Genomic DNA, 27,282 nt, shown 5'->3' on the forward strand with positions numbered 1-27,282 from the left:
TCCCCGGAGTTGGGCGATGAGCCTGACTCACTGTGGAACAGTGGGAACGCTCACACGTGAATGCTCTGCTGTGAAGGTGAGTTGTAGAGTTGTAGGTGTTAGGTGGTGGGTTTGCAGGTAGTTTGCCTGTGCGGTATTTGATTCTTAATGAGGGTACCAGTCAATCAGGAAGCCTTGTGCAATGGTGTACTGTAGCCTTTCTACATACCTGCCTTCTCTTCATAAAACAGGAAGCTCGAACATCACTGGGAATCTCTCCCTCTGTTCCCAGCCTTCCGCTAGGCATGATGAGAGATACAGGGGGATTAGAAACCACACTTGTTTATTGTTTTGTTTGTTTGTTTTTTTGGGGGGGAGAGACAAGATTACACACAGGGAAAAGTTAGGTGAGACAATAAGTGGTCAAGAGCCAAGGGGGAAGGTCCTAACTCCTAAAGGAGTTAAGAGGAATATACATTAGTTGTTGCTGTGTAACAAAAATGCCCCAAAACTTTAGCAGCTTAAAACAACAATAAACATCTATTATACTCATGATTTTTATTGTCAGCAATTCAGAAGCAGCTTAGCTAGAGCGTTTTAGCTCAGAGTTCCCCATGAGGCTGCAATCATCTGCATGCTTTTCAGTTTAATCTTAGAGACAGTTCTCTGCACGTCCATATACAGATTGCCTCGTTCTTTTTAAAGGCTGCATAGTACTCCATGATGCATCTAGAGAGCCCCCCACTGGTGAACACACTGTTTGCTTCCAGTCTTTGCTATAGAATCAATGTGCAGGGATGATCTTTTTATATAAGTTGGGTTCATGTGATAATAAAACTGTAATGATAAATGTAAGAAAAATTTCTGAATCCTCAGATTTTTTAAATTTTGCCCGTCTGATGGAAGAAAACTAAAATTTATGTATTTAATCTTTATGTCTTTCATGCTGAGTGATGTTGAGCATTTTTCATTTTTTTAAAGCTATTTGTGTTTATTTTTCTGTGATCTCCCTGTTCATTTTTTTTCATGTTTTTTTTTTTTCACCAATTTTTCTGGCAAGCTATAGGTCTTTTCCTGATTTAATATAAACTCTATAAAGAAAATTAGCCCTTCATCATATGTTGTGCAAATATTTTTCCCAGTTATTTATGACTTGATTTTGTTAGGGAATTACACAAATGTTTGTCATTATTTAGTCAAATTTATCCATCTTTTGTGGCTTCTGGATTCTCTGTCTTACTTAAAAAGGCATATCCCCTTTGAGATTATAAAATAATTCTTCAGTATTTCCTTTTCATCATTCTTCTTTCTTTAACTTTTAAATCTTTGTTCTAGTTGTCACTTATTTTGGTATAAGGAATGAGGAAGAGATCCAGGTTTTGATTTGTTTTGTTTCCTGCATAATTGGCCAGTTGTCCCAATCTCATGTTTTTAAAAAAATCTGTCTTAAAATAAACATTGGAATTCCACCTTTATTTTATGCTAAATTCTCCTATATATGAATGTATGTGTGTCTATTTACAGACTGTCTATGACTTTCTATTGATCTGTCTCTCTGTTCATGATCCAGTATGAGATATTTTCTTTTTATGGCTTTATAATGTGTTTTTATATTTGGTAAGGCTAGTCCCCCCTACTCCCACTACTCATCTGTTTCAAAAATCTCTTGGCTAGTCTTAAATGCTAATTTTTTTCTATGTGAACTTTAGAGTCAGCTTATCTAATTTCAATAGAAATTCTCATTGATATTTTTATTGGGATCATATTGCATTTATTGAACTATTTAGGGAAAATGGATTTATTTACAATATTGTGGCTCCTTATCCAAGAGTAGGACATGCTTTCCATTTAAGTCTTTTTAAAGGTGCTTCGCTCATATTTTTATACTTTCTTTGAATGGATCTTACACATTTCTTAGGAGCTTATTCCTAGGTGTTGTATCTGTTCTCGGTGCCAAGTAAATGGGGTCCTCTAACCTATTTCTGAACTTGGCTGTTGTTTGTATAGGAAAATGTCCAATCATATCCTCGGCAAATAATGCTGTATTTTGCCAACTCTTTTCTAACTTTCTGACCTTGTATTTCTTATTCAACATCTTTTATCTTAAGATTCCAAAGGGGAAGCAGCTTTCCTAGGTTTGCAAAAATCACTACGCCCATTCCAGCTCAGCAGTGGATCTTCCAGGCTTCTTTGGGCTGGAGGCTGGGGGTGGGTTCTTGTGTCTTAAGGGTATTTCCACCGTAAGTTATGATAGTCTGGAGACCAAAACTCTTGGCGCAAATGGCTGATGAGTCATAGTGATCAGAGTGGGAAGGGGTGGGTAGTTCCTCTGTAAGGTGCTGACAGGTGAGGCACCCACCCAGAGGCTGAGAGAGAGTCCAGAACTTTTGCTGGGCTCCTGGGCTGGGGGCAAATGTGGCAGAGGGAAGGCAGGTTCTGCCTCTGAGATGTGCACCAGGGAAACAACATGAGGGAGGCGGGGCTCCCAGGCCCTGCTCTGAAGGGGACCCTTGCTGCACACCATCATGCAGTCTCCATCACGGTGGTCTGATGCTGGGTCCTGCCCAGACACCCACCCGTAACTTACTAGCACTCTGCTCACATGGATTCCTTCCTTCTTGGCTACTATTTCAAATTATATATATATGTGTGTGTGTGTGTGTGTGTGTGTGTGTGTATATATATATATATATATATATATATATATATACACACACACACTGAGTGGCCAGATTATTATGATCTCTGAATGCATAATAATCTGGACACTCAGTGTATATCCTATATAATAAAAGGCTAATATGCAAATTATCCCCTCGACCAGGAATTCGACCAGCAGGCAGGCCGGCCAACCGCCCATGTTCCCTCCCCCTGGCCAGGCTGGCCGGACCCCACCCATGCACGATTCATGCACCGGGCCTCTAATACATACATACATATATATATATATATATATATATATACACACACACACACACACACACACACACACACACACACACTGAGTGTCCAGATTATTATGCGTTCAGAGATCATAATAATCTGGCCACTCAGTGTGTGTGTGTGTGTGTGTGTGTGTATATATATATATATTGATTTCAGAGAGGGAGAGAGAGATAGAAACATCAGTGATGAGAGAGAATCATTGATTGGCTGTCTCCTGTACACCCCCCTATTGGGGATTGAGTCCGAAAACAGGGCATGTGCTCTTGATGGGAATCGAACCCAGGACCCTTAATCCATAGGCCGATGCTCTATCCACTGAGCCAAACTGGCTGGGGCTTGGTTCCAATTTCTCTCTAACACAGCAGGTCCTCAAATAACATCAATTCGCTCACTGTTGTTTCACTACAACATCGATGAGATGCTGCAGGAACTTAACTCGTGTTTACATCAATTAGCCTGTGGCAAGATTGTTTTTGTCGGACATCAATGACTTTAGGTGAAGACTTACTGCATATGCTGTGGGTGAGTTTTACCTGCTCAGGGAAGCCAGAGCCCCTCAAAAGTAGGTTGGGGGTCTTGTTTAAAACCCCACACAGCAGGAAGCCCAAGTCAAGCACACGGTGAGTGATCAATAACATTTGTTAACTGAGTTTCCACTCACATTCTAATTGCCCTGGAACTGTCTAGCCCTGGGCTTCTGCAGCAGGCAAAGTGGGAAATTGTAGCGGAGGAGGGACTGGGCTCGAGTATAAATAGGAAAAGGAAATGCTTGGACTTTCTCGGCGCAATAAAAGTTATATTATAATATTATATACAATTAAGCCTGAAAATTGCAAGCTTCCAGTTTGTTCTTCCCAGCTGAGTGCCAGGCGGTTCTCGTGGTGGATGGCGTCTGCTTAGAAGAAAGGGGCAAGTTCGAAGGCAAATCTGAGGTTTCACTTCCTTCGGAAAACATAGATCCCTGGGGCGGGCCAACTGGGCCGCTACTCTGGGCCTTGTTTCCAAACTGAAGTGGCCAACGGGAGGCAGGGAGGCAGATGTGTCCTTCAAGGCATAACCAGGACATCTTCCACCTGGAGGAGGCCTTGGAGCTTGACTCTGCCCTCCTTCCTCCCACAGCCCCTCCCGACAGGAGCCTCTAGACTCGGTTCCCTCCCCAGAGGTCTGGGGCCAGGGAAGGGTAAGGGCACGGCTGTGGGTAATGAGCAGCAGCTTCATGGTCTAAAGGCACAATCTTCTAGCTGGTTTCCAGCCGCCCTCCCCTGCCTTCTCCGGGACTGCTGGTTGCTGGCAGCTGTCGATTCCTCTCCCATCCAGAACCTTCTCGGACCTTCTCACCCACCTTGGACTCGCTTGCCTTTCTGAACTCACCAAGCCTCTGCCTTGGAGCCCAGCACCTCCACTGCTCATTGCTCCCGCCATGCTAAGCTCATGCTTCTGTGCCTTACTTTCCACACACGGTGCCCTTTGCCGGAATGTTCTCCTATCCCTGCCCCACACCCCCTGCTGTCCCGGGACCTCGGAGCTCAGCTCATCACCTCCTCAGTGGAGTCCCTCCCAACCCCAGTGGAGCCCTGCCTCCTGGCCTCTGCCCCCAAGGGACCTGTCCACACCTCTGGATAGCACTTAACACTACGTTAGGTCTTGACTTGACTTGTCTCTACCCGCTAGTCTTCTGAGAGTTCTGAAGGCCAAGAATCCCATCCCTTCACCCCGTTTCTCCAGCCCTGAGCAAAATGGGTCCATTCTCCTGGAGAATGCTTAGGAAACCTGGCGCCCAGATGCTGGGGTTGAAGTCCCAGTTCTACCTCAGTTTCCCCATTTGAAAAATAGGGTAACGGTGATGGCACTAGGTACCTCCTGGGGTTTTTGAGAGGATTAAGTGAGAGCGTCCACATAGAATACTTAGGACAGTAGCAGCACAGAACAAGCACTCACACCATCCCTGTTATCTATTTGATTCTATCGACCTCGGGTGGAGGAAGCTCAGCATTAACGCTCTGTCTCCCATATAGTGTATCTCTGTCAAGCTGTGTCCCTGTTTCCCCACACCCCGCACTCAGGGCCTGTGGGGTTGTTGGTAATGAATTTGTACACACTCTGGAGAAGCAACTTCCAGACACTGCCCCAACAAACGTCCTTGGCCGCTGTCTGAGGGTTGGGGCCATAAACCCGGATCCGCTTCCTGGCCTCCCTCAGGGGCCTGGTGAGGGAACAGTCAAGTACTTTGTACCAACTGTGGTATCTCATCACTCTGCCCAGCGTGGCCTAAGACTGATCCCGCCCTGACTTTGTAGCACGCCCGTCCTTTAAAAGCCCAGCATACGCTGTTCGTAACCTCAGAGTCCAAGGATCCACCCGGGAACAAAATATTTAAGTGGATTAGTTGGAGGGCATCATAGAACCATCGAGTGTAATGAGCAGCAGCAAAGGACCTTCAGAGCCTTCTAGTCCACATTAAAAAAGAAACCGAAGCCCAAGCCGGTTTGGCTCAGTGGATAGAGCATCGGCCTGTGGACTGAAGGGTCCCGGGTTCGATTCCAGTCAAGGGCATGTACCTTGGTTGCGGGCACATCCCCAGTGGGAGGTGTGCAGGAGGCAGCTGATCGATGTTTCTCATCGATGTTTCTAGCTCTCTATCCCTCTCCCTTACTCTCTGTAAAAATATCAATAAAATATATTTAAAAAAAAAAAAAAAAAGAAACCGAAGCTCAGAGAGGGAACTCAGCTGGTCCAGGGCCACCTGTAACTCGTTGCAGAGTGGAGACGAACTGCAAATACAGGCTTTAATGATGGCTCTCCCCCAAAGGGTGTTAGCCTCTCTTTGCACATGGTACACCTGGGCACTTCTCAGCCCTTACTCCTCGCATTTCCCCCCAAAACAGTGGCCCTCTCGCCCGGCACCCTCTTTCCCTTCTCCCACTGCAAAGTCCCCTGGCTCGCTCGGTGGCCGTGGTGGGCGCTGGGAGACTTTGGCCCGCAGGTCAGGTTGGCCCGCATGCAGAGTGCCTCAGAGGCTGGCGCTGTGCAGCCGCGCTGGTGCCTCTAGGAGAGACACTAAAATAACCCCAGGAAGGTCCAAATGCCACCTCACCCAAGCGTCCACACGCAGACCCTAGTAACTAGCAAAATCTAAGCCATCCCCTCTCCTCCACAGGAGCTGGGGCCTCGGGGCAAAATGCTAAAAAGAATGGGGCTCCCCGGGGCTCCGGAGGGTCCCCCGCCTCCCCACCCCCAGTGACTGTGTGACTGGGGAGGACAGCAGAGCAGCTGGGACGCCTCCTGGAAAGGCAGCCAGAGGCAGTGGGATGCTGAAAGGCAGTCACGTGGGCCTGGTGCTGCTTATGGGGGATGAATGATTTATTTTATTATCTACATTTTCAGTGGCTTAATAAGGTTTAATAAGCTTCCCAGGGAGTTTTCTGGCTCGGGAAATGGCCTCTAATAAACACAAGTAGTAAATCCTTTATTTTGAACATAAAAAGGTGTGCAGTTTTTCCTAAGAGGAAACAAGTCTTCCCCTGCACACACCCCCAACCCCCCCCACCCCCCGCCTCACTCTCTAATAAATAAAGGATGACTAAATAATTAAAGAACAATAGTTGGAAGGGGCACCACTCTATTTGTCTGGCCCAGACTCCCCCAGGCCAGCCCACTCCCCTGGCCTGCTCTGCTGGCTCTGAGCCCCTCCAGCTCCCTGAAGAGGGCGCTCCTTGCCTCACGAGACCGTGCAGCCCCTTAGTGACTCGCACTATCTTTTCTGCAAGGTCACCGCTCAGGGTAGGAGGGAAATCAATAGCGTCAGGGGACATGCGGGTTGTCCAGGAGTCATTTAACCACATTACTTTGTGACCCTAACCTCACTTACCCTATATTTCCTTATCTGTAAAATGGGTACAACCCTGGCCTCACCTGCCATCGAGGAGGTGGAAGTGCTTTGATAAGTAAAGGCTCCAAGCCAGCGCTTGAGCGAGGGTTCCTAAGCAGCTGCTGTGAAGAGGAAGGGGTTCCTCCAGGGGGTAACTAAGCAGCTCAGACACTCATACCCCCACCCCCATCACCAAAGCCCAAGTGAGGAGCTGCCCCTCACTCTACCTCGCCCATCTCTCAGACCACCTCTAGGTACCCCTGCAGTCTGTCCCAAGTGTGTTTCATCCCTGTAAGAATCGAGGGGGAGAGAAGCTCACCCTGACTTCTGCCCCCCTCCCTGCGGGTGGTCCTAGACCTTGTTCTGATAAAACCAAACCAAAGCGGCACTGAGGGAAGAGGCGGGTGGTGAGGATGGTGAGGGAGGGTCTGCAAGGGACACAGCATGGCACCGTATAGTCGGGTCTCTGTCACTGACCTAGTGCTGTGACTTTGGGTAAGTCAGCTCACCAGTGAGTTTAGGTTTCTCCTCAGAAAAGTGGGCCAGAGAATTCTTTCCATACCCATGGATCCTGGGAAAACATACGGAGAAAGGAGATATGAACAAGTTGTTCTGAATCTAAAGCTAACTCAGGGGCTTCAGCAGAGGACAGTGAAGCAGGGGCGTGCATGTCTGGTCACAGGAGCAAAAATTCAGACCCCCAGTTATAGGAACATGGAGTAAATCTGTCTGGGACAAGGGAGGGAACCCACGTGTGCCTGCCTGCCAGGCCTGGCTTCTGCCCTGGGCCTCAAGTCTTGTTCTGTGGGTCGGGGAGTAGGCATTGGGGGGACACAATCGTGTGAATCAGGGAGGGCCTGCATTCCAGCTGTAAGGGAACATCTGGTGGAGAAGGGAAGCTCAGAGCTCATTTCACAGAACCCAACCAGCTCTAAACCCTGGGCCTGAGGCAAGCTGGGGACTGTGGGCTCCGGGCGTGTCCTGGCAGGGTGGCAGGTGGGGCCGGCTGTGCTCAGCTGTGGGCGCTCTGCCTAGGGTGCTCTGGCAGATGGGGAAGAGCCTAGAAGTAGAAGTGTCCCTGCCCAGCCTCCTAGCCCACGAGGCTCCAGGGCATTCTGGGGGCAAGGGGTGTGGCTGCCCTGCTCAGGGGAGCTGCCAAGGGCAGGGTGGGACAGGTGCAGAGCTCCAGCTGCTTGGACCAGGCCTCGCTGCCACCCCGCCTCCCAGGTTTCGGTGCCTACACAGACCACAGGAACTACGGACCTGCTCAAAGGGTGCAGGTAGCTGCTCCCCACCTCATTCCATGTTTTGGAAAAGAACCACATCCTCTCAGCCCCTGTGCGGCACCCCCACCGTCACCACATGGAGTAAATCTGTCTGGGACAAGGGAGAGAACCCACGTGTGCCTGCCTGCCAGGCCTGGCTTCTGCCCTGGGCCTCAAGTCTTGTTCTGTGGGTGGGGGAGTAGGCATTGGGGGGACATAATCGTGTGAATCAGGGAGGGCCTGCATTCCAGCTGTAAGGGAACATCTGGTGGAGATGGGAAGCTCAGAGCTCATTTCACAGAAACCAACCAGCTCTAAACCCTGGGCAGGCTGGGGCAGTGGAGGAGTTGGAGGCTGGAGATGGTGGGACCACTCCCGGGGCAGTGGGAGCCTGCCAGCTGGGGCCAGCCTGCCCTGGGATTTGGCAGATTTGCTGAGCTGAGCAGGATTTAGGAAGGCGCTGGACTTGTGGATCAGCGCGATAGAATTGTCTCAGAAGTCATACCACCAGGCAGCCATAGAGGACAGGAAAGAGATGGGACTCAGAAATCCCTTTGCCTCTCTGATCCCCACCCAATGGGGATCATAAAAAGGATAAGGTGAATGAATATAAGTGCCTTATGAATGACAGGGCTCTGTTCCAAGGCAGAGGATTGGGGCCACCCCTCCACCTTTTTTGACTTCCAGGCTCTCTCTTCTCTGCATTTGAACTGATCTCATTCATTCAGGGTCTACCATATTCATACTTAATGGCATCCTAGGAATGACACAGGCATATCAGAAACAGACCCTGCCCAGAGCAAGTGAGATCTAAGGAATGAATTCCCCATTTTCCAGATAGACAAGCTGAGGGCAGTGGAAGTTATACTTTGCCTATGCCCCTGTGCTTCACGTTCCTGGTAAAACCAATCTTAGAACATGGGGCCCCTATTAGCCAGACAAGCCTGCACCTGGCTGAGGGCACAGGCTTGGCATCAAAACACCCTACTTCTAGTTCTACCTCTGACACTGATTGGCCGTGTGACCTTGAGCACCGGTTCCACCCTGTGCCTCATTTTCCTCATCTGTAAAATGAGTATAAAGTTGATACCAGCTTCGCCTGCCCCATAGGAGTGCATGAGATAGGAGATGTGAATGAACCTTAGCAAATAGGACTCACATGTGCTGGGGTGGCCTGGGGACTTGTAAGGGCTGTTCTCAGAGTCTTTGGTTGGGTGAGGTGCTTACTGGTAAGTAGTATGGATCTGCAAAACCATGCGGAAGGCAAATTGGTTCCCAGGATGGTCCCACCTCCCTGTGCCGAAACACCTATTATGAGGCTTCAGGGCATTCTGGGGCCAAGGGGTGTGGCTGCCCTGCTCAAGGGAACTGCCAAGAGTCTATGTACTTCCTGGACTTCAGAATGGCTAGCACTGGTTGAGCACCTACTATGTATCAGGAGGCTTTAGCTCGTTTGACCCATACAGCAACTCTGTGAGGTCGACACTATTATCATCTCCATCGTGCAGAGGAAGAAACTGAGCTCAAGGACGGAAATACCACGTCCCAGAGGCCATCGGTGTGGGTGTCGGATGTGGACACAGGCGGCCTGAGAGCAGGGCTCTCACCCTCCACCCCTCAGCGTGGGCCTTGGGTTGTCAGATGACCGTCAGCCAACCTCAGCACGTGCTGGCTGGGAGCGGCTTCTGGTGCGATCCCACTCAGGATCCAGGTGAGGCACACCCCCCTCTACCCAATATAATCCGCTCTACCCTTCACAGCTCAGACAAGCCCAGCCCACAGGGGTCCAGTGCCTTTCCGTTCCTACCTCTCATGTACACTCAGCACTGAGCCCCCCAAGCCCCTGGCATGTGTGAGTCTCAGCTCATCCTCACCCCTGGCTCTGATCAAATCTCTGAAGTAAGAGACAACATTTGGGGGAGCAGGAGTGGGGGGCGGGGAAGAGTTCAAATCTCCATGCCCTGTAGAGGGCAGTGTGGTAAAAGGAAATGGATATGAACTTTGGCACCAAATACAGCTGTGCTCAAAGCCTGGCTCAGACCCTGTGGCATTGGGCAAGCCACTTACCCTCTCCACACCTTTTCTTTATCCCTAAGTTGGAGGTGATGATACAAATGTGTACCTTTCAGAATTGTGTTGGTTGAGGAAGGAGAAGGGGTGCGATGCCTGACATGTAGCAGGTGCTCAATAAATGATAGCTAGTATTGATTATTCTTATAAATGCCGGCTGGCTAGCTTGCTTCATTTGGTTATTAGAACAGGACACAAATAAGAAAACTCAAGTCACACTCAAGAAATTGGTAGTAGAGGACTTCTGGAGCCATATTCCTACAATGCATTTCTGTGGTGGGAGGTCCTCCGGCCCCTTCCAATCTCCCCACCCCCACCACTTCTCTGTTCTGTTCAGAGAAGCACCCCTGTCTGTCTGTAGGTGGTAAACTGAGGGCAAGATCCCTTCCCGTGGCAGGGAGAGGGGAAGTTACCCGAGCCAACGAAGTTTTCATTTTAAAGCTGAATAAACCAAGGCCAGACATGGGAAGTGCTGCCTTTGTCAGACAGGGTTACTTGGACATTCTGGGCTCTAGAACCTTCCACTATGGGCAGAGGCCTCGGGAGGCTGTGGCAGGCCTCCTGACCGCCGGAACCACACCTGCGAAGGTCCCACCTGCCTTCATTCTTCCCCTAGAATCTCCTTCCTCCATTTCCAAACATTTCTTCCCTGCTTTCTCTCCTCCTTCTTTGTTTCTGATCTGTCTTTATACCTTTTTCTATCCCCTTTGTACCAAAGACCATCTTTTGTGCTAAGCCTCTCCTGGCTGTTGAGAGTCTTTGTTTTGTTTTGTTGTGTGTGTGTGTGTGGGGGGGGGGGGGGTGGTATTCTCTTTAGTGAGCATGTTATTCTTGGAGACAGAACTGCCCTGGCTTAAGCGATGGGAGGGGAAGGAAGGAGGGCCTGGGTGGGAAGGAGGGAAGGTGGGGGTGGGGTATGGCCACCCCTTTGGGACACTGCTGTCTGGGTCCTCCAGGGCATGGGAATCTTAGGGTCATCAGGGAAGCTCCCAGAGTGAAGGGCAGGGACACGTCTTCCCAAAGAGACAATGAAACAGCACGCGTCAGCCCTCACCTCCTGCCTGGAAAAACAGCCCAGCTACACAGCTACATCCCCTCCTCCAGGAATGGGACAAAGGCTGCGGCCAGGCCACTGTGAGAAGCGGCTGCTGGGCAGAGCAGCCTGGAGTCCGGGGTCACCCCGGCCTGTCGCCCTTTCCTCATCCAGGTCGACTTTGCCCTTCTAACCTCTCATGGTCATGGCACACTGGTCATTAGACTTTCCATGACCACCCCATGACAAGATGAGGCCACAGGAGCGCAGAGAGCTGAGCAGCCTCCCAAAGTCTCAGAGCCATGGGCCCCGATTCCCAGGCTCAAGCCGACGTGGCTACAAAAGCACAGAGATGGGACATTTAGGTGAAGGGATAGCAGTCTCCATCCCTCAGGGAGCTTGGCTGAGACACCGACCACCAACACATGGTCCAACGGGTTCAACTCCTCTATGTAAGAAGGTGGGGAAAAGCTTAAAGAATTGTGGGCATTTCCCCCTAAAATAACATTTAAGAACATTTTTATATCTAAAGGAATAAGCCCTTAGCGAGCAAGAAAATGGCTCTAATTTCCTGAGATTTTACTGATTTGGGCTTTCCACTTAACAGTCCAAGGGGCATTTCATTCACAAACAGTCTTCAGAGGGGAGGGTCCCTCTGAGGGTCAGGACCCTGCTACCCATTTGGAAGCTTCATGAGAAAAAAAGGTGTCATTTCCTCAATACATATTTAGTTTTTAAAGAAACTGCTGAGTTGATCACAGAATGGCTCTACCACTGATGCTCTCACCAGCAATGTGTGAGTGATCCAGTTTCTCCACACCATCACCAGCATTTGGTGTTAGCACTCTATTATTTTAGCCATTCTGACAGGTGTGTAGTGATAGCTCACTCCTCTTCAGTGAACCTTGCTGTACCTTTCTCACGGTTGTGTCACAGTTCTGGAGGCTGGAAGTCCAAGATCAAGGTGTCAGCAGAGTTGGTGTCTTCTGAGGCCTCTCTCCTTGGCTTGCAAATGGCCATCTTCTCCCTGTGTCTTCACAGGGTCTCCCCTCTGTGCCTGTGTCCTAATCTCCTTTTATGAAGACACCAGTCATAATGTATTAGGGCCCATTCAGGTAACCTCATTTTAACCTTAATCACCTCTTTGAAGGTCCTACCTCAGGACACAGTCACATTCTGAGATACTGGAGGTTAAGACTTCAGCCTATGGGTTTGGTAGGGGACGCAACTCAGCCCAGAACAGTCGCCAGTAGCCAAATGTTAGTCTGTTACAGGAGTCAGAGGATTTTTGCAATAAGCCAGAGCATTTTCTCAGCAACATTGAGTCATGAGAGAACATCCCCCCTTTGGCCCTCAACCTGCAGATACTGTGTGAGGAGGTTGTGGACGTAGCTCACAGTAGTAGCTGAGTGTCAGGTGGCTGTCCGTCCAGGTGTCTCACCATTGCACATGAACAAAGTTGACTTCAGTGAAATCATGCCCACGAGAAGCTTACAAGCCTTTGCCAAACAGCATATGCCAACTGCCCCATAGAGGTCAACTCCACGAGGGGTCCAGGAACAGACCTCATGGGAGATGAAAAACCCCAGCCTATGAGCTGGGCTCTGCACTGCGGGTGGTATTTAGAAAAGCCAAGAGGGAGGAGGGCTAGAGGGGGAAGCCTTAAGCAAAGGCAGGGTGGTTTGGGCCACCATGTCCACCAGCCTCGCCTCCCTGGTCCAGCATCCCAGAGCTGAGTGTCCCCTCCTGGGACCACGTCCTCTAACCCGGTCTTCCTTTCTGTGTCTGTCTGCAGGGCTCTGGCTGAGACCATGGCCAATGGCATTGACGAGCTCATTGGCATTCCCTTCCCCAACCACAGCAGCGAGGTTCTGTGTAGCCTGAACGAGCAGCGGCACGATGGCCTGCTCTGCGACGTGCTGCTGGTGGTGCAGGAGCAGGAGTACCGCACCCACCGCTCCGTCTTGGCGGCCTGCAGCAAGTACTTCAAAAAGCTCTTCACAGCCGGCACCTTAGCCAGCCAGCCCTATGTCTACGAGATCGACTTTGTCCAGCCAGAGGCCCTGGCCGCCATCCTCGAGTTCGCCTACACCTCCACGCTCACCATCACCGCCTCCAACGTCAAGCACATCCTCAACGCTGCCAGGATGCTGGAGATCCAGTGCATCGTGAACGTGTGCCTGGAGATCATGGAGCCGGGTGGGGACGGCGGGGAGGAGGACGACAAGGAGGATGACGACGATGACGAGGATGACGATGACGAGGAGGATGAGGAGGAGGAGGAGGAGGAAGAGGATGAGGAAGAGGATGATGACACGGAGGATTTCGCTGATCAAGAAAACATGCCTGACCCCCAGGACATCAACTGCCACCAAAGCCCTTCCAAGGCGGACCATCTCACAGAGAAGGCCTATGCAGACACACCCAGGGACTTCCCGGACTCCTTCCAGGCCAGCAGCCCTAGCCATCTGGGCGTTATCCGGGACTTCTCCATTGAATCTCTGCTGAGGGAGAACCTCTACCCCAAAACCAACATCCCGGACAGGAGACCCTCCTTATCTCCCTTTGCCCCAGACTTCTTCCCACACCTCTGGCCAGGGGACTTTGGTGCCTTTGCCCAGCTGCCCGAGCAGCCCATGGACAATGGGCCCCTGGACCTGGTCATCAAGAATCGGAAGATCAAGGAAGAGGAGAAGGAGGAGCTGCCCCCGCCCCCGCCCCCGCCCTTCCCAAATGACTTCTTCAAGGACATGTTCCCGGACCTTCCCGGGGGGCCGCTGGGCTCCATCAAGGCGGAAAATGACTATGGTGCCTATCTCAACTTCCTGAGTGCCACCCACCTGGGGGGGCTCTTCCCGCCCTGGCCCCTGGTGGAGGAGCGCAAGCTGAAGCCCAAGGCCTCTCAGCAGTGCCCCATCTGCCATAAAGTCATCATGGGGGCCGGGAAGCTGCCGCGGCACATGCGGACCCACACCGGGGAGAAGCCATACATGTGCAACATCTGCGAGGTCCGCTTCACCAGGTGCGCATGGCGGCCCCCAGGTGGGGACCCCAGCCGGGAGAGGGTCGGAGGCTGCGGTGATGACAGCAGGGAGGGGATGGGTATGCAGGGATGGGGCAGGGATGGAGAGAGACACCCAGTTCAGGGGAGGTCCAACTGGATCCTCGATGCACGTCAAATTCATTGCTAGAAGGCGTGCGAGGCGTTACTTGGTGCAGTGATTTCCAAGCTCTTTTTAAAAGGGAAAATATTTTCTTTAAAAATATATATTTTCTTAAATACAGTATTAGGTGGAAGGCAAACATATAAAACAGATCAGAGCAGAGCTGTTCTGGGTAAGGCAGAGTGAGGAGCCTCAGTACCTTGCTCACTTGGCCTCGCTCTCTCCCCAGTGTAGATCCACAGAAGCCAATTGAAGTTCCCCCGAGGAGTGCAGCCCTTTTATTTTATTTGGAGCATGTTCAACATGCCAGGGCTGACCTAAGTGTATTCTGTATCCTCTCACCCCAGCCCTGCCCTGGGGAGACGGGGAGGTGCTATATGGCCTTTGTTTACAGATGAGCACTCTGTCTCCCAGTGGCTGGTTGGCCACTCGTAAGTGCAGCTAGGAAATGGCAGAGCCGGGACTTACTCATACAACAGCAAAATCTATGGCCGGGTGGCTACAGAGAACTCTCAAGTTTTGTAGCCAAAATTGATGGGTGGGATGTGGGGGTCAGATTTGTCCACTGCTGGGTATTGATGAGCCTGGTGTGTTGTGTTGGTGCTGTGAGGCTCATCTTCCCAGCCATGTCCTCAGTGGGGACAGTTCTGGTGGTGGCCTTGCATCAGGGCTTGGTCGTTTCAGTGTGTCGGATGTAGACAGTGTCTGGTGGATGTCTGCCCTGTGACCCTGACCTTCTCGATGAGGTCCTTTCCCCACACGGCCACTTTCTGTCAATGAGCTCACCCTGAGAGACCCACACGTCTGCCAACGGTGCTGCTGTCAGCCCGTGTCTGGGAAATGTCTCCGTGGGAATTGCTGGGGGCTTGTTCTTCTGATTTTCTCCTTCGATGGGCCCAAAGCTTTGGCCTTTGAGGATAAAGTGAAATTTTTTGAATTATGCCAAATATTGAATAAGGGCCATGTTCTTCGTGGGAACACAAGTTCTATGAAGTAAGGAGACCTACTTTTTTGGGTGGCTTGGAACTCTATCAGAGGTTTCCAGAGAAGGGCATCAGAAATATATGTTCAGGTGACACTGGCATTGCCAAAATAGCTCAGTGGGCTCATTCGGTGACTACTTCTGGCCTTGGGTTCTCACACAGCTGCTTCTGTGAGGGAATCCCCAAACAGAACTTCTCCCAGACCCTTCGAGCTAACAGTGGGGGGAGAATCTGGACCTGGACCTCAGATTCCCTACCTGAGATTCACCTGCCCTCAGGTGTCTTTCATTACTGGCCCTGCCACTCTAATGCTGCCTTAGGCGATGCTTCCCTCTCCCACCCCACTGCCTCCTGAATTCACTGAGCTCCGCAGGCCTGGCTAGAACACCTGAATGAGGCTGACAAAAGCCTAGGATAGCAGAAGGGAGACCAACCAGAACATCATCCGGGGTCCAGCACAGCTCATTCATCTCCTGCCTGTGACTCCCCAGCCCAGCCCCAGGGAATGACTTCAAAGCATTGACACCCTTCCCAGGCCAGATCAAAGACAGGCAGCCTGGAATGGCCCGGAGCTTCCCCTCCTGCTGCCCAGGGTCCAGCTCCCTAACTTTCACGCCTGTCCCTGTGCAAATGGCTGCCACGGAGACACCTCTCCTGGCAGAAGGGACTCAGGTCCACAGCTTCAATGGGATGCATGTCTCAGGGTACAGCACCATGACCCTGCCCAGCCCCCCAAGTCTCCACCTTTATTCCCTCCCTGTTCCTCCCCTCCAGGCCTTTCCCACATGCAGCGTCTATGAGGACCACACCAGTCTGTGGGCCCTGCCTTCCCTCGGGAAAGTTTTAAATGTGGTCAGTTGCTGCAGTCAGATTCCTCTCCCTCCTGACACTAGAAGGTTCTCTGAGTAGGCCTCCCAGTGGGCAGCGATGCTGGGTTGCACAGGAGGTCTGCATTCCAGAACCCTTCCTCCCAGCACATTCCTGGTGATCACTTAGGGTGGCCTCGTGCCTGCAGCCTCCCCACCCTCCAGGTCAGATGGCCTGTGCCCTCCTGGCCATCCAGCCATCTGCCCTGCCCTCCCCTCCTCAGCGAGCTGCATTCCAGCCTCCATCAGCACCTCCCCTCACGCTCCCCCTCAGGGTTCCCACTGGGCGCTGACAGGCCTGAGAAAGATCAGAAAAGCTCTGGCCCGCCTTCCTGGGAGGCTGGAGGTTTTCCTGGCTCCTTCCGAAAAGGAACTGTACTTCTCCCTGTGGGCTGTGCTGTCCCTGTGGAGCACCTCCCGACCCCCTCCCTGGCACATTCTTCGGAGTCACTGGTTCCTTGCTTCCCTCCTGCCACGTCCCTAGAGCGGTGCTGCACGGATTCTTTTTGGTCTGTAGAGAATGCCAATGCTGGCCTGCCCAGGTCGGGGCTTCCTGTAACTGTTTGCAGCCAAATCCCCCTGCAGCCCTACTCTAGGGACCTTCTTTGTGTCTAACTTCCTGCAGCCACCATTCATAACACCTCCTCCCCAGTTGGGGACTCTTCAGCAGCCATTTAAAGCAACGGCGGCTGCCTCTTTGACTCAGAATTCCCAGGCTCCCTTGCAAGGCCAAGCCACTCCCTGGGACTGGGCCCCCAGAGGCCGAGGGAGCCAGACCTGCTGCCTTCAACCCTCCTCTTGGACAGTTTCCCTTTCTGAATCTCAACTGAGCTTCTGCTCTCTGGCCAGGCCTCCTTCCTTTCTCCTAAATGCTGGCCCATCCATCCCTGTTGGGGGATGTTGGAGGGGCCTACCCTCCCCCTGCAAGGTGACCCTGTGTCACAGGCTCCAAGTTATGGCCTCAGATGCCAATGCCCAGAATGTCCATACCCCATGAGGACGTCATTCCTCATGACTTCAGCAGCCACAACAGGGTGGAGAGGCCTGGGGGTCCTCCTGACAGAGCCCTTCTGTCCCTAAAGCCTGCACCTTCCATTGTCTGCTTCTCCAAGAACAGGGATGAAGGCCTCTCCACCATTGCTGTCTATTCCTTGGATCGGAGCCCTCACCTCCAGATTTCAGCCAGTCCCACCAGTTGTCTTACCACTGGTTGCTCCATAGATGAGACACCCCTAAAACCTTGAGCAGGGACTCAAAGGCTTCAACCAGACTGTTTCTGTGGCTCCTTGCTGACCCCACTTAGCTCTGGTCACCACTGTAGGTCCCTCCACCTGTGCCTGAGTCTGTGTTTACACTCTCCAGGAGTTGTCCAATGTCACCATTTTCTTCCTTAAAAAGAGATGGCTTCACCAGGCTGGTGTGGCTCAGTGGTTGAGCGTTGATCCATGAACCAGAAGGTCGCAGTTCGATTCCTGGTCGGGGCACAAGCCTCAGGCTCGATCCCCAATGGAAGGTGTGCAGAAGGCAGCTGATCAGTGATTCTCCCACTTATGTTTCTATCTGTCTTTCTCTCTCTGAAATCAATTTGAAAAAAAAATTTTTTTTAAAGAGAGAGACGGCTTCTACCACAACTGATCCCATTGGCTCCACCATGGGAGAGAGAAGTCTGGATCAAGGCTCCCCCAGGTCCTCTTCATCAGGAGTCCGCTATTCCCAGAAAGTCTGGAAGCAGGGCCGAAGGTCAGGACCACAGGGTTCTGCCAGACCTGGCCCCTAGCACGGGCCTTGAAGAAAAGGGAGCAGATGAGTCCGGGAAGATGAGAGGCATTGTCTCTCTGCATGCAGAGGGAGGCTGCTGCCTTGGTGGGCATTTTCCCTGCCCACCCAGACCACAGGTTATCCCCCTGGCTGTCATACTGCAGCCCTCATCACTGCCAACGGGGCCTGGCCCTGGGCTGTGAAGGCCTCAGAAGACCCTTAATTCCTCCTAATGTCTGTCACATTGGTCCTTGGGTACAGGCAAACTGTGAGGGGAGCACCTAGAGAGCATGGCTGCGTAGCCTTCCCTCCTGTAGCTCCTGCAGCCCGGCTATCAGAGGTGCTCCAGCCACGTCCAGCCGGGCAGGTAATAAAGGCACGAAACCGCAGGATTTGTGAAGGGACCAGCCTCTGAGCAACAGAAGCCCCATCCTATCCCTGGGATAAGATGGACAACCTTTGAGCCCCGAGAAGTCACTCTCTGGTGAGCCATGATCTCCCCAGTTTCCACTGGGTCCCCTCCCAGCAGCCCCTAAAGGTTGCCACTGCTAGTCTTCAACCCCTGCCTCCAGGGTGAGTCAAAAAAAAAGCTGTCTGCTCTCTGAACAAGGCCAGGAGCCTGGCTTCTTTTTCGTTCTGTATTTTCCTTTTAGTCTTACCACTCCTGGCAGCTCTGGGGACCTTAGTAAGATAATGTAATGTCATTAGCAGTGGCAGCAGGAAGAGGGTTGGTCTCTGACCATCAGGTTACCAAGAAGTCTGAGAGGATGGTGCTGGGAAAGCATTAGCCTGACAGGGGCCTTCGTGGAGGCCGAGGACCTGGGCGAGACCTGTGGTCCCTTCCTTTCACTCGGGATGCTCACGCGTGCAGGCACATCTTTCTCGATGATGAGTTCTCCCGGCTGGAAGGGGATGCAGATCAAGGTTTGGGTGCACGTGATCTGGCTGGTCCCTGGTGCAGGGTACAGGGAGAGATGGCAGACAAGGGGATAAGGGTGAGAAAGGACCACGCTGGAGCTTCGGGTTCTGAAAACTGGCCCTGCACCAGCTGGTCATTAGTCAACAAATGCTCCCGGAGCATCCACTCCATTCAGTGTTGTGCTCTGAGCAGAATACAAGAGCGTCTGACAGGTTCCTATCAAAGCGGGTACCAGTACCATCTGCGCCTCATGCTAGATGAGGGCCGAGAAAGCAGCACCTGGCACACAGAAGAGCAGCTGAGTGAGTGACTGTAGAGCTAGCATCTCTCAGTGACTGTGGCACCTCGGAGAGAGCACTGGGTGATCATCATGAACCCAGGTCCGGGGTCTGGTTCTGCCTCTAACTAGCTGTGTGACTTTGGCCAAGTCTGCTCCCCACTCTGGGCCTCAGTTTCCCCAGGTGCAACATGAGGGGGTAGGAGCAGGTGCTCCCTAAGGTGGCTCCCAGCTTTATGACTTCATTTACATATTGCCCACGATCAGGAAAGCTACGGACACAGGACTTATGGAGGCTTTTCGTGGGAGCAGGGCAGAGCGGTGAGTAGAGTGGACAAAGCTCATGGGAAGTTAGTCCTGGAAAAAACTTAGAGATCACCTGGTTTATCAAGAGCCTGTTAACATGTCTGATTCATAGTCTGAGTCAGGGAGCCCAGTGACCGGTGTTATACGCAGTACATTTCGCAGGACTTTGGAAATACTGATCTAATCCAGTTTGCCTTCATTTCCTCATGGGAGGGGGGACTGGAAGTCCAAGTCATGCCAGCAGGAGTTCAAAGATGCACATGGCCTGCAAGGGGAACTGCATGTCCCTATGGTGTGTGGGTGCAGTACTATGTACGGGAAGAGGCAGGGCTGGCAAAGTAGGTGGGTTATTTTTTCTTCCGGCTTTCCTGAGGTATAATTGACATATGTCATTGTATATGTTCAAAGCATACACTGTGATGATTTGATATGTGTGTTATTGCGAAATGACTACCACAGTAAGGTTAGTTAACATTCATCACCGCACATCGTCACCTTTCTAGTGTGGGTGTGGTGGAACAGTTAAGATCTACTCTCTGGAACAGTTAAGATCTACTCTCTTAGCAACTCCGAAGTACACAGGACATTCTTGCTAACTAGTCACCGGGCATCCTCAGAACGTAGTAATCTTGTAAGCAATTGGACGGGCTGAGCTTGTAAAGGCCTGGAAAGCCATGCTGACGATGAGGTAGCACGTAGGCCACTGGACAGAGGAGGCCTCGGGGGGTGGGGGGGTGGGGTTTAAGCAAGACCACAGGCCTCCAGTCCTGACGGGGGATGACCAAGAGCTCAGATCCTGAGGTTCAGGCTAGAACACTTTCCAACGACACTCATGCTGTCTCCACGAGCAGCTTAGATCCGTGAAGAAGCAGGCGTAGAAGAGCATTACAACAAATATGATGCCAACTCACAAGAAAGAAATTCGGTTTTACCCCTTTACTCAGATGCAAGCACAGAACACCAGAGGTCAAAATGGTACAGCCCAGCCCGCATTTTAGAGGTCAAGAAACGGGGGCCCACGCCGGCTAAGGGCCTGCTCTGGTTCTGGGAGTATGCCAGGCCCAGCCTTGCCAATGCACACGTTCAATACAGCCAGGTGAAAAGGTCATTCCGGAATAAGGCGGCTGTGTGCCCTTAGAAGCCCTCCCCTCTCTGGTCTGTGGTTTCCTCATCTTGAAGGTGAGGGAACTGGATTAGATCAGTATTTTCAAGGTCCTGCGAAATGTACTGCTCATAACACAGGTCACTGGGCCCCCTGACTCAGACCTGCTAACAGGCTCTTAGTAAACCAGATGATCTCTTAAGTTTTTTTCCAGGACTAACTTATCATGAGCTTTGCCCACGCTACTCACTGCCCGGCCCTGCTCCCAGGAAAGGCCTCCATTAGGCCAGCTCTCTGCCCAGGGCTGAGTTCCTACCCCAGCATGTCCCCATCTCCTGGGCCCAGAGGCAGAAAGCTGGCAGCAAATGCCTCGTCTTGACTGTTCTGGTCTTTACTTTCTGGGGCAGCCCTTATAGGCCTTGGGCTGAAAGTCCCAGGTTTGAAAATCCACCTGTTTTCAACCTCAGAACAGCTTGCAAACAAACCACACCCCAAGTAGCTCCTAGCCCCCTTTGCCCATCACCGGCTGGATACCTTTGGGAAAGCCGCTTGACTTCTCTGAGCCCTGACTTCCTCTAAGTGAGGAAATTACTCCAGGAGTGTTGAATCAAACTCACACAAATCCAGATTCCCTCACCAGCCCCAAACAATAGAATTCATGTCTGGCCCTAGGTTCAGCTCTGTACAGAGGGGTTAAATAACTTGCCTAAAGTTAGTGGTGGGTCTGCTGCTGCAGCAGGGGCTCCAAGACTCCAAATAGGGAACCCACCCCTACACCATAACTTGCCTCTGAATAACAGCTTTCCAGGGTCATTGAAATGGTATATTCACCTGCCCATAGCAGGTGCTCTATGTGAAAGGAAGATATAATCACCTTCTTGGTACTTCTTACACCTTTGAGCCAATTGCCATTGAAATGTGATTTATTTTAGATGCCTGAATGAAAAGCCTGGGAGAAGCTGTGGTTATGTAATAGTAGGCCCTTGCTATTAGAAGATTTACCCTTTGCATTGTCCATTATTTGAGGGTGACCCTCAGGGTCAATACTACAAATCAGGGGTCCTCAAACTTTTTAAACAGGGGGCCAGTTCACTGTCCCTCAGACCGTTGGAGGGCCGGACTATAGTTTAAAAAAAAAAACTATGAACAAATTCCTATGTGCACTGCGAGCCCGGGACGAGTCGGCTGCTAAGCAGGACAGGCAGCGGCACCCGGCGGGCCGGATAAATGTCCTCGGCGGGCCGCATGTGGCCCGCGGGCCGTAGTTTGAGGACACCTGCTACAAATTATGTGTAATAGTGTTTTTGGAAAGAAATCATGCTGTCTCCGTGGTGAGGCTTAAATGAGGTGCTATATTTAAAGCCCCCTGATGACTCTAAGCTGAGTCCTCCACCTGGTGAGGTCAGGAGTCAGACAGCCAGTGGGTGAGCCTAGCTGACCACCTAACACCAGTTTCCATCAGGGCCTGGGTGAATGGGTGGGATCCCAAGACATAACCCTCAGGGCTGTGTAGCTTTGCTCTCAGAGTTCAAGTGCACTACGCACCCCACTGTACTCCCTACAGTGGTGAGGGAAGAGGCCTGGGCCGGGAGCCAAAAGGCCTGATTCTAGTCCCAGCTCTGCTGTTATCCTCTGGATGACCTCGGTGACTGTGCCCCTCCCTGGACCTCAGTTTGTCCACCTGCAGCATGAAGAATGAGCCTCGGCCCCTGGTTCTTAAAGTGGTCCATGGACTCACTAGCTTCAGCAGCAGCAGCAGCATCAATCAACTTGTTAGAAATGCCAATTCGCTGTCCTCTCCATCCCAGACCCACTGAATCAGATTTCTGGGAGTGGGGCCCAGCACCGTTTCATCGAGACCTGGTAATGGTTCTGATACAATATCAAGTTTGAGACCCGCTGGCTCAGATGCTCTCTAAGGCTTCTTACTGCTCAAACATCCAGTCATCTGGAGGAAACGAGGGTTACAGCCTGCTGGGGGGAGGGGGCATGGGATGTCACAGCTCGGTACTACGCAGCCTGGGGGCAGCTGGTGGTTGTGGGAGGGACAGGGGATGTGGAAGAGAGGAGGGTCTGCTGTGTGGAGGACACCAGCCAGCTCACTTCCTCCTCTCTGCCCATCCCACTCCCCACCCCCACGTCCAATTCCCAGGTACCCTCCAGCCACGTCCAATTCCCAGGTACCTTCCAGCCACATCCAATTCCCAGGTGCTCTCCAGCCTTCCTGTGAGCACAGGTGGAAAGGGCAGGTCTGCCCTCTCTGGTCCCCTTCCCTGGTCCCTGTCAGTGTACACAAGAACCTCCTGCCCGGCCCCTGAGGAACCAAAGGAAAACGAGAGCCAGTGAGACCTCTAGTGGCCAGAGGGCCCCAGGAGACCAGGCCCTCTGCTCCTGCTGTCCTGGGGTTGTGTTAAAGGCGGTTTCTTTAAATCTAGCCATTTTAGGGCAGACACCTGAGCTCCACATCTGCTCCGACTTCAAAGCTAAGCCAAAAATTACAGGCAGATATTCCACCCAAGCCAGGCCTGCAGGGTGGAGGTGGGAGGCTGGACACAGAGCTGCTCGGCCTGCGGGTCTGGCCAGGGAAGGCTTCAGAATGGTCCTGAGAGGAGTCCTTTCAGCCACGCTGACTCCACCACAGCCAGGCTGAGCCACTCCTTGAGCTGGTTCATGCAGGCTCAGTCTTGAGGAAAAAACCCTAGGATGTCAGCTTTCCTCTCAAGACCACCAGGAGGTGTGTTGAATGTAGTACAACACAAACCCACATTCTCTTCATCAGCCCTGGACAATAGAAATTGACGTCTGGGCCGAGGTTCAGCTCTGTGCAGAGAGGTTAGGGAACTTGCCTAAGGTCCCCCCGCATGTGAGTGGTAGGTCTGCAGCTAGAGCAGGGGCTCCCAAGCCCCAGTGCGAGCCCCACCCAACACCATTCCTTACCTCTGAATAATCCCACTTAACCCTCAGGAGCTTTGCCAGGGATTAGGCCACATTCTTGTTGCACCTGGCTCTTTTGTAAACCCTGGAATTGTCTGCAGACAAAGAGCAGAGCCCGGGCTTGGGATAAGAAAACACCATGCAGGAGACTTAAACGAGGTGTGCCGGCTTCTATAGCCTCCCAGGTCAGCCCTGAGGACAGATGGAGCTCCACGGCCTGGCTGGGATGGGCCCCGGGGCTCTGGGCCAAAGCACATGACAAACTGGAGGGAAGTGGGCATGAGATTAAGGTGCAACCCAGTTTCAGAGGTCACTGCCCCACGGGAGGACTAAGGACAGACTGCTGACTTGTGGGGATATGTGTCGCCAGCAGGCCTGTTGTCCGGTCTGTGAGCGACCCCTAATAGACTGGGAGCTTCATTGCTCAGAGCTCAGCAGTAGGAGGGGTTCTGAGTGGGGAAGGTCTTTCAGGACCCGGCTCTTTCTCCAGCTCTCTGAGCCAGGTGACAGCCACACCTGTTTGGGGTGGGGCAGCGGTGCCATTCCTGGGGCTTGAGACCAGGACTGTATAGCAGGTTCTGGAGGAAGGGGCAGCAGGCAGGGGTTAGGAGGGGCTCCCGGCATTCCCTGCGGGGACTGACTCCCGGCTCTGCATTGCAGGCAGGACAAGCTGAAGATCCACATGCGGAAGCACACAGGGGAGCGGCCCTACCTGTGCATCCACTGCAACGCCAAGTTCGTGCACAACTACGACCTCAAGAATCACATGCGCATCCACACGGGCGTGCGGCCCTACCAGTGCGAGTTCTGCTACAAGAGCTTCACGCGCTCCGACCACCTGCACCGCCACATCAAGCGCCAGAGCTGCCGCATGGCACGGCCTCGGCGGGGCCGCAAGCCCGCCGCCTGGAGAGCCGCCAGCCTGCTCTTCGGGCCCGGCGGCCCGGCCCCAGAGAAGGCGGCCTTCATGATGCCCCCGGCGCTGGGCGAGGTGGGCGCCCACCTGGGCGGGGCCGCCATGTGCCTGCCGGGCCCCAGCCCCACCAAGCACTTCCTGGCGGCACCCAAGGGCGCGCTGAGCCTGCAGGAGCTCGAGCGGCAGTTCGAGGAGACGCAGATGAAGCTATTCGGGCGCGCCCAGCTGGAGGCCGAGAGGAACGCAGGCGGCCTCCTGGCCTTCGCGCTGGCCGAGAACGTGGCCGCCTCCAGGCCCTACTTCCCGCTGCCTGACCCGTGGGCCGCGGGCCTGGCCGGCCTCCCTGCGCTCGCTGGCCTCAATCACGTGGCCTCCATGTCTGAAGCCAACAACTAGGCTGGTCCTGTCGGCCCCAATCCAGCTGCCCTGTCCTCTCTCCCAGCAGGCCCACCTGCCCCATCCAAGGGATCGGAACTTATTCCAAAATCACAAAGAAAAAAAAAAATGAAATATATGTCAGCAGCAATGGCATTTTCCAGGCCTCCCGAGGCAGCTGCCTCCCTTTTGCTTGTGTCTGAGATGGGCATCTCCCCTCAGCAGGGCCAGCCTCTCCCTGACTGTCTGGCCCTCACACTGGACTCACAGGGTCCCAGCCTCGGAGGAGACCCCACGCTGGGTGCCCCCGAGCACTCCGGAGCTGTGCCTGCAAAGAGGAGGCTGAGCCAGAGGCAGACCTGATGCAGCAGAGATGAGGGGGAGGGGCCTGGGCACACCCCTGGTTGAGCCCCACAGCCTAAGGCAGAGTCCCTGCTGACACTGCTCCGATGGGTCATTTTTCCATCTCCAGAGGCCCTGGGATCCTTATGGCAAATGTCCTATTGGCAGGGAGGCCTCCTGGAGTCGGGAGCGAGGCTCCTGGAGTCCAGGCCCATTTTTTCCTCACCGTCCTGTGACCTTGAACGGGTCAGCTTTCTGTACCCCAGTTTCACACTGCTATGAAGGGGGGCTGGTGATTTAGTTTTTCCTCTCCCACCATCCACCCACTTGTACATGCCTGTTCCTCCAGAAGCCATTCTTGTGAGGGTAGCAGTGGATGAAAATGGCTGGAATATGGGATTTAGTTTGATCACGCCCACCTCTGTATTAGCACAGGTGAGACATGTGGCCAAACTAGACACCGGTGACAGAGAGAGAGAGCTGGGTGGGGATTGTCCACAGCCCACAGGCAGCTTTAGGGAAGTCCACACATTCTCTCTGTTCTCTGAGCAGCCTGCTATGCATGTCTGCGATGACTTTAGCATATCTCCCACCTTCATTCACCCCCTCCAAAGCTGTAGGGCAAGCATGTCAAACTCGCAGCCCGAGGGCCACATGCCTCATTTATTTGGCCTGTGTTAGCCTTTGAGTTTGACATGCTTGCTGTAGGGAGTCTCTTGGGACTCCTGAGGTCAACAACGAAGAGATGGGGACCCTGTCTTAACACCGGTCAACCGCCTGCCTCTACTTTGATCCCTGGAAATAGACCAAACCCCTGGTTCCCCCGGTTTATCCGTTTGCTTTTCAAGTTGTGGGTTTCTCTTGGCTGCATTTGAACACCCTCTACCCTTCCCTCCAGGGATGAAGCTGGGGTGTGTGGCTCCCCTCAGGGCAGGGAGGCTGAGCCTTGGCTCCAACATGGGTCTGAAGGGCTCTGTGAATTGGGCTGTCCACACACTCTCCCTGGTTCTCGAGTTTGTAGCAGGTCCTGAGAAGGAAGACAGCTCTGCTGGCCCAGTGCCTTCCTGATCTCTCCCGGCTCCTGCCTTCCCTCCCTTTCCTTGCTGAGTTTGCTTTTGTCTCCCAGTAGCCAGGAAAGGAGGAGCGAGCGTTCATCCGCAGGGATTGCCCAGGCTGCCGCTCCCAACCCCAGAGCTGTGGGCCCCCGAGACTTGACTCTTCTTCTCGCCTTGGCTTCTTCCTGCAAACACAACAAACAAAAAGGCCAGAGAAAACCACGGACTCGGTCACGCCCTCAGCTCCCCAGAAGAGACCCCTGACGCCACACACCCTCAGATGCCGTTCCACCCAGAGGGGATTGCTTCGGGACACCCTCTTATCTTCACACGTCACTGCTTGGGCAGCCGCCTCTTAGACTCCTGTCTCCATTCCAGACACTTTGCCGACATGCCCTTGTCCCCCCAAGCCGGGGGATTGGGGCTGACCCAAACTTCAAAAGAAAACAAGGGAAAATGAACAAATTGGAATCCAGTGGTATCGGGCTTTTGTTTTTATTTTGTAAAGGTAATGCCTTCTTATAAACTCCATTTTTCCAGATGACTGGGTAGTTCTCTTTGGTTTCTCTTGGCTGCAGTTTGGAGCTGTACATTGTAAAAGATCCAAAGATGCTGAGTACTGTACGTTCAAGGAGGACTTGAAGCAAATGGGTTGTGGGGCAGCGGGTTGTTTTGTTTTGTTTCCCTTTTATTTTTATTTTTATTTTTTTGGATGTTCTGATTTCCCTGTCTGTCTGTGGGAGAACTTTGGGATTTTTTCTATTTATAACTCTTTTTTTTATGTGATTGCTTTATGTAAAATGACACTCAACAAAGTTTGCCTTAGTGATTCAAGGGACAATCTTCCGTAACTTTGGTCGCACGCCGCATCCCGCCGAGAAAACTCTCAGCTACTTTTCTGGCCTATTTATTAAACAGTATTCGTTGACTTGATTAAATTATATTGAGAGGTGACGGCAACAAGCCAATCTGTAGACATTCGTGGCTTACGGTTTTGACGACTGGCTGTCATAAACTTGCAATCATGTCAAAGACACCTTTACAGGACGGCCCAGCCCTTGGCCCTTACGTAATCGTTTGAAGGACAGTGTTTTAAAGGAAAGAGAGCTACACCTGCTCAAGGC

General features: G+C 52.4%; 1 protein-coding gene across 2 annotated transcripts in view; it reads left to right on the plus strand.

The window, feature by feature from the left end:
• Nucleotides 1–27,053, plus strand: part of ZBTB7C (zinc finger and BTB domain containing 7C) — a 299,836-nt gene extending 272,783 nt beyond the window's left edge. For both annotated transcript variants that reach the window (XM_080685708.1, XM_080685709.1), the window contains 2 exons: nucleotides 12,957–14,183; nucleotides 24,131–27,053. In XM_080685708.1, the coding sequence (XP_080541834.1) occupies nucleotides 12,973–14,183; nucleotides 24,131–24,782 (1,863 nt within the window). In that variant the 5' untranslated portion in view covers nucleotides 12,957–12,972 and the 3' untranslated portion in view covers nucleotides 24,783–27,053. The remainder of the gene's footprint in view (nucleotides 1–12,956; nucleotides 14,184–24,130) is intronic.
• The last annotated feature ends 229 nt before the right edge of the window (nucleotides 27,054–27,282 follow it).

This window comes from Plecotus auritus (genome assembly GCF_963455305.1).
Source record: "Plecotus auritus genome assembly, chromosome: 8".
NCBI classification, from domain to species: domain Eukaryota; kingdom Metazoa; phylum Chordata; class Mammalia; order Chiroptera; family Vespertilionidae; genus Plecotus; species Plecotus auritus.